General features: G+C 51.4%; 1 protein-coding gene across 1 annotated transcript in view; it reads right to left on the bottom strand.

Moving 5' to 3' along the window:
* PLXND1 (plexin D1) overlaps positions 1-7,443 on the bottom strand; it is a gene marked incomplete at its 5' end in the record, with an annotated part of 59,199 nt that overhangs the window by 32,685 nt on the left and 19,071 nt on the right. The window contains 4 exons of the mRNA XM_010175999.1: positions 515-654; positions 3,873-3,972; positions 4,154-4,305; positions 6,012-6,175. Coding sequence (XP_010174301.1) covers positions 515-654; positions 3,873-3,972; positions 4,154-4,305; positions 6,012-6,175 — 556 coding nt within the window. The remainder of the gene's footprint in view (positions 1-514; positions 655-3,872; positions 3,973-4,153; positions 4,306-6,011; positions 6,176-7,443) is intronic.

Here is a 7,443-nt window from a genome sequence, read left to right as displayed (position 1 = left end):
AGGAGGAGGGGTTTCTTCCAACCAGTGAGCTGCCGTGGGAGCGGGACCCTGGGTGCCCAGGTGCCTTCTGTCCCCAGCAGATATGGGAATGAAGCCCACGTCCGCTCTGCTGCCAGGGTTTTAGTCCCTGTCCCAGCCCATGCCAGGGGCCTGGCAGTGCGCTGTGAATACTGCATGAGAAGCACTTCGTTTGCTGCTGGTCACCACCCCCACATCATGGCAACACCAGCACAGTCACTTTGGCAAAGAAACTCACCTGTCCTGTGTCAGGCACCCGCACCGCAGCTCTGCCTCCCTGCCCCGGGCACAGCAGGCTGGCGGGGCACTGAAACCAAGGAGGCAGCAGCCAAGTGGGCTGGTGGTGCTGCTATGCTGGCTCCAAGGCTCAGCAGCATGCTGGGTTGCCCCCCACCAAAACCCCAGCTTTTCCTCATCTCCTGGGGGACAATATTGACCTTCCTAATGCTTTGGCTCTTGTCACTAGTTCAACGCCAGCCCCCAGACCCGGTCCCACCTGAGGTTGGTGCACTGCTTGGAGGTATTGACAAGGACACGGAGCTCAGAGCCAACGTCCAGCCTGCTGCCTCTGATGGTCACTCGGGTTCCTCCAGCCTTCGGGCCACTCAGGGGAGCTATGGACTGCACCATGGGAAGCTGAAAACAAAGGGGAAATGTGTTTTCTAGCCTGGTAAATTCACAGTTGCATACTCCACAGTGCACACGGGAATTGCTTCAGTAAATTTAAGTATACAATATTGTGAGGCTCTGAAACAGCAGCACAGCAAAAGCTTTTGCTGGCAGGGTTTCAGAACAAGGGGAGAGGTACAAGTGCAGAGGAGCGAGATCATATGAAACCTCTGTGATTCTCTGCAGTCCCTAAATTCTGGCAGTAAATGAGACATGAGTCCAAACTGGATTCCAGAATCCCACCAGTCCCTTGAGATTTCCAATGGAAGGTCCAGAGCTGGCAACAGCTCAAAGTCCCTCAAGAAAAGGAAATTTCTCATTCATTCCAGCTCCCACCATCTCTGCCCTTCCAGACCTATTTCCTCCTGAATACAAAGATAATGCTAAAGCCCCGCTGGGTGATGGCCTCGAGATCTGTGAAAACAGCCACCTGGGTGTGGATAACTGGATATCAAACTCCTTCTTAAGGAAGCTTCAAATCTGAATCTCTTGAGGCGACAGGAACTAAGGAGGAAGTTACTTTGCCTCTCGACATTTTCAGCAGAAATTAGTATGTATGTTATCTGCATTTGCAGCCTCTGGAAATCTTCCTGAGATTCATGAGCTTGAGGCTTTGATAACTAATGCAGCACTGAACCCTCGTGTCTGCTTCACAGAGCAACCCAGGAGAGTCTGCCGGGCAACTTCCCTGCCCCGGTTTGGATAGAACACCAAGGGCAGAGCAAATAATTATTCCAAGACCTTTCCATAAGGCATTTTTGGTAATTCCTTGTCAAACACCACAAACCCTGGAGGCAGGAGACCCGTGGGGCTGCGGAAGTTGGCTGAAGCTGGCTCACCACTGCAGCCCGTCCCTCGCCGCAGCCGCAGAACAGAACCGCGCTGGGGTGGACTGAAGAACGTGTGCTAAGCTGCTTCTCACCGCCTTGGGCTAATGCCCTTCCCTGTCAATCCCAGCCACACAAACAAGCTATCCTTGCCCTTGTCCTGCGCTCAGACGGCTTTATTCCTCTACAGCCATTTCCCCTGTTGTTTCTGATCATGACCCATTTCCACAGGATTTGTTCTGTTAACTTGTATTTCCCCGAGTGTCTGCAGGTGGCTGTCTCCTGCCCTTCGCCCCTAACCTATGCATTCAAATGTGCCGTTACAACAACAGCAGAGAGAATTACTCATGTTCCCCAAAGCCCTCCAGCTCTTCCCCTCAGTGGCTCCTGCTCTCAGGGCACTGCCAGCACTGGTGCCTCTATCGCAACTTCTGCAAATTCAGCTCATCCATAGCCTGCTATAATGTCCTGGAGAAGTCTCCATCACATTTCTCCCTCCCCCTCAGCTCAATTCTGTCTCTTTTAGATATATCTATCAGGGGCTTTGTGTGTAGCACACAAACAATATTTGTTATTTTACAAAGGACCTTCTTGGGAAGGACAGTTCTAAGATTCTTTTAAACTTTTCCAGGTAAACTGCTGCCAGTGCTCAAGCTCAGGTCTCACCAGGACCAGTCTTGCACAGTGTAGTCTACTCCATCTTCATGCCATCATATGTGAGAGAAGAATCAATAAAACTAAAGAGCATTGCTTAGTTTGTAAATGGTGTGGAACACACCACCAGCTACAAATCATGCAGCTGCACTCCCCAACACAGGCATGCACAAAGCAGGGTACTCTCCCATCACTCCTCCAAGCTTTGCTGAGATAAACAGACACCAGACAGCTTTCTGCTATGCCACCCAAGCAGAAAATGGCTCCTCTCCCACTTTGGGAGGACAGCCTTCTCCTTAGGTCTGCCCAGGAGCTGCCAGCACAGAGCTGCCACAGACCCATTTTGAGTTCAGTGACTGGCTTTTGCTCCTCTTGCTTTGTTTAGCGCTGGTGCTTTTACAGGTGTTTCCTGAGGGGGCTTTTCCTTGTGCATTGAAAGCTGGCAAAGAAGCTGCCCAGCCCTTTCCCACTCTTCAGGCTCTTCTCCTCTTTTGTCAACCAGACAATTGCCCCAGCAGCGGGTGATGTGTCCAAGTCAGCACACACATCCCAATGGCAATGTGCCAGAAATCCCAAACCCATGGTCCATTACTGGGTTGTTTCCCCGTGGCACCTCGCTCTGCTTCAGTCTGCTGGATCTCTAAGACATTTTGGATGTGGACATGGGTGTCTGGAAATGATGGGAATGGGTCCCAAAGCAACATCCTCCTGGGAACCACCACTGAGCCAAGCCGAGCAGTGCCCTCACCTCACCTCACCTCACCTCACCGGTCCCCTCCTGGTGCACTGCCAGGCCTGGCTCTGCCACGAGCACTGCTGTGTAAACCTCCCTGAACGAAACACCTCACACACCATCGGCTGCAGGGTGGGGAATTACACTCCATGATCCTGCCCTAAATTCCTCACAATGGGTACCAGGAATAAAATGTCTTTTCCTGGGGCTCAAGGCTTCTTTCAAGCCACCACTCTGCAGTATGGTTTATTCTTCCCCAGCTACAGCAACAGAAGCAGCACAAAGACTTGAGTAAACAGCATGCCCTTGGCACCCAGTCCACGCAGGACTGCCCGTGAACAGCGACTGGCCAGAGACGAGGGTGCTTGTAGGAAAGAGAAGAGCTGCATGGATTTCTTTCAGGTTTATAGAGATGAAAGTTATCTTTGTGAGATGGTACAGTGCAGAACTATAAAGGGCTTTTCTTTGTATGATGACACAGGGTTAGCTCAAGTCTAATCCCTACACATTATTCTCATGCAAAAACTAAGACAATCTCTGCAGCAGAAAATACCAGTTTGAAATCATGTGAGTCCATGGTACATAACTTGTATAGCACAAAGAATCTCAAAAAAACCTCACAGGTTGTAATGGCAGTTTAGCAAAAGAGGAGGAAGAAAAATGAGCTCCTTTTTATAGCAGGAGAAACAGTGATACAGCCAGCATGAGTGATAAACCACCCCAGGAGGTGAGATGGGAGCAGGGCTGTGCCTGTCGACAGCCTGGCTGCAGTCCTGCCGCTGCGCTCAAGCCTGGATTCGCCAGACCGAGCTCAGGTAATCACAGGAGAGGAGACGGGTCAGCGGCTCCTCAAGGACCCCGACATCTTTTGTTGTGGATCCTCTTTCTAAGCCAGCTGGAGGTGTGGGGCTGTGGGATTGTTTAAGGGGTGCAGGAATCACCAAAGAAACATCCCAGAGGCAGCTACTCACCACGTAGGAGTACCGCTCCCTGGACCTCCCTTCCCGGCTCACGTTAACCGTCACCACGTCAGAAAACGCCTCCTGAGCCTCTCCGGTCTGGCATACGATCCTGTGGGCAGGAAAGAGGAGGTTGGCAGTCATGCGGATGGCAGAGGGGCAGAGCTCTTGGCCTCCTCCTCCTCCATGCTCTGCTGGTGGAAACGGGGTGAGTGATGGGGACGGGAGGGACAGGCACGGGCAGAGGACACAGTGGGGACAGGGACCTCCTCCCTGGCTCCTCCAGCACTCACGCCTCTGAGACGAGGTATCTGTCAGGCAGTGGAGCACACTGCACACTGCCAATCCTGACGGCACCGAGGACATCGCTGAAGCGGCGGCCCAGGGTCCTCCCACGGATGGTCAGCAGTGTTCCCCCTTCCAGCGGACCACGCAGCGGCTCGATCTGTGGCACCAAGGGAGAGATTGAAGGAGAACCACCAGGAAGCTCTGTGCCTTCATCCCTGAGCCTCCGCCTGCATCCACCTGCCGCTTGGCCCCCATGAAGAAGATGGAACTGCTTCTCATGCCCTTGCTCACCCCACAGTGTGCCCGCCACCACGCTCTCCTTGCTGCAGCTTTGCAGTTGAGAAGTCATCGCGTTTCTGTGCTGGGTTTGGTCTGGGATTACTCCAGATGCAAACACATCTGGGGTGAAACATCACTCCTTCCACACCATAGCTTCAAATGGAGTTGGGGCAGAGACAAACCCAGAGGAGGGATGCTAATGTGCTGGGAAGAGAGAGTCCTGCCATCACGTTTTTAAGGACTGTCCCGAACACAGCAGGGGCCTTCCAGACAAAAATAAGACAAAGTGTCCTGATGTGTGGAGCGTGGCCAAGACACCAGCACTGTGGCACCCCGGAGTGCAGGATGAGCCCAGCACCATGGGAGGATAAGGCCATTCTCCATCCATCCATCCCCTATGCCACTGTTTTTTCACCTGGCAGCTGCCAACCCCACTGCTGCAAGGGGACAGGGTGCTGGGTGTGATGAGGGGCATCCCTGGGCAGTGTGACTGCACTATTTAGCAGGTGAGACAAATCCCACCAATTCAGAAATGGCTCTTTTCCCTTGGCAAAGGCAATGGCACACAAAGCCAGCCCAACGTGCCTGGTGGCATCAGTTGGTGAAGCTGGGCAGGGCTGGTCAGGACCCACCACCAGGCTCAGTGCCCGCCTTCCCCTGCTGCATTGATCCCCTCTAGGAGGGCTCTGCGAGGGCTTGCTGCTCGCGTGACTCCAGAGGATTTGGATTTCCCAGCTTCTATTTGCTAAGGAAACAGCAACAGAGTCCTGTGACGCTCTGCGACCTGAACTGTGGTTTCCTCCCATTATTTGTTGGTGAGGTGCTGATAACACTTGATGTGAATGGGGGAAGGACAGGCTCATGGGGGATGACCTCTCCCATGGTGACAAGATGGAAGAGGCAGGCAATGGGGATCCTGCAGTCTCTCCACACAGTGTTACAGCACCCAGATTTGGAGCAGCTATTGCTACATGCCTCCCTAAGAAGAGAAAGCCCATATCCTTGCTGGCTTTGATGTCCACATTAGCTGTTTCGCCTCTCCAACTTCTCCTTCCCTAGGGAGCTCATTTTAAGATTTGCTCTAAGCAAAACCCCAGATCCAAAAGCTCCCAAAAAACATTCATTCAACTACAATTTAAATAAAACTCATTTCAAAATGCATAATGCCAAGAGGTCCTTCTGCCAGTCTTAATCTCAGCAGAACTGCAGAGCATGTGCCTGGAGATGGGGCTCAGGTTCACATTTCAGCTATGCTCCATTAAACACTATTTCTGATGAGAATCCTTCAGCCGACCCTACAAATCCTCCTCACTTTTACCAACCCAAAGAACTCTGGGGCATTCTGATTGTGCTGCTGTTGTTTTTCCTACTAACATGATGAAGACTGGATCTTGTCACTAGCAAGATGTCCGTGGCATCAGGTGACTCAAGCAGCATAGAAAGTCAGTGAGTAATTCAGCGCTGGTCTTGACCCTGTCCAGTGCTAGGGACAAGGCATGGTTCCTCCTTTGCCCTCAGGCAGTTCTAGCCCCCCACACCACCCGCCACGCCACACGTGCCCTCCACGCTGTGTTTGGGTCTTACCTTCTTGATCTCTGGAGCTGGGCAGACGTCTGAGACGTGGGGGAACTCGGTGTGCAGCCTGCAGCTGGAGCTGCTCTCACTCCAGACACAGCGGTGCCCCAGGTCCTCCCTCCCCAGGCACTGAGAGCAGTCGGCACTCCCAGTCGCACAGTTGTACACCTCCACTAAACCACCAGAGACAAGAGAACATGTCAGCTCCTGGGCCTGAGACTTCCACAGCTTTGCTTAGCTCGAGGCAGTCAAACACCCCCCAGCCCCCTCACCCCCGGTTACATTAATCCAAGTAACATCTGAAACCCAGTGGATGAGCAGAGCAGCTTGCACATGCAGCACGATGAGGCAGCGCTTGGCTGCCATCCTGAAGATTTCCCAGAAGGACTGGGTGCTCGTTCTCACTGCAATGTAATTTAGCACTTTCTTTTCCTTTTTCTTCTCCTTGAAAAACAAACAACACTCAAACTCAGAACCTTTCGTCAATTTATGCTACACATTTCCAACTCTCAGCATCCACATGGGAAGCTGCTTTGCAGAGCTGGCTCCATCCTGTTAGCAAAGCAATCACATTGCTTCCACACTGACAAAAATCGGATGATTACAGTGCTTTGTACAGTGTTTACAGTTGCTTTCCTTCCCCCTGGTGACCATGGGCCCCTTTCATTGACTTCTCCCTTCAGATCTGCTCAGCTCAGCTTCCACATCATTTTCCTACGCTGCTTTCACCTCTTCATTAGCTGGTGCCCTAGGTTACGTTTCCTTTCCAGCCTAAAGACTTCTGCTGCTGGAGTGTGGGTATCCGCTGAGATAAACAGCCAGAAACACTCAGGAAACATTGCTTTCACACCCTTTTCCCCAGAGGAGACTTTGCAGGAGAACATAATACAAAGAAACAGTCACATCTTGCACTTCTGTTCACAGGAGGATCTCAAGGTGCTTCATAAACAATTTTAATGAACACCTCAGTCTTCAATGATCTACTCTGCTCATACTAACAAAGAATCATCAGCACCAAGGGAGTCTCCCATTCTCCACAAAAAAAATGAGCTTATTTCACTTCATCTTGATTCCACCCAGTAAGCTACACTGGTTGGTTTTCCATCCAGCAGCAAAGAGCTGGGATTCCTTCAGTGCACTACCAAAACACAGTTTACAATAAAAGCTAACAAATATTGAAACAATAAACAAACACTAATAACAGTAATTCCATTAAAGACAGTAAAAAAAGATGCACACATTTATAATTGGCCTGGCAGATCTCTGTCTCTGCTTGCAAGTCAGCCTCTCTAATTCTACTCGCACCAATCTGATCAAGGCGAGGAGGAGCCAGAGCAGTCGAACGGTCTCACAGGATCTCCAAATACTCTGGTAAATTCAGATGGATGCAAACACAGTCTGTGTAAGCCAGCTCTTTCTCTGCACAGGAGGGGATTCTATG

This window comes from Antrostomus carolinensis, unplaced genomic scaffold (assembly GCF_000700745.2).
Source record: "Antrostomus carolinensis isolate BGI_N321 unplaced genomic scaffold, ASM70074v2 scaffold34079, whole genome shotgun sequence".
NCBI classification, from domain to species: Eukaryota; Metazoa; Chordata; class Aves; order Caprimulgiformes; family Caprimulgidae; genus Antrostomus; species Antrostomus carolinensis.
Note: the sequence above shows the minus strand (reverse complement) of the source record. Positions and strands in the feature narration are given on the sequence as shown.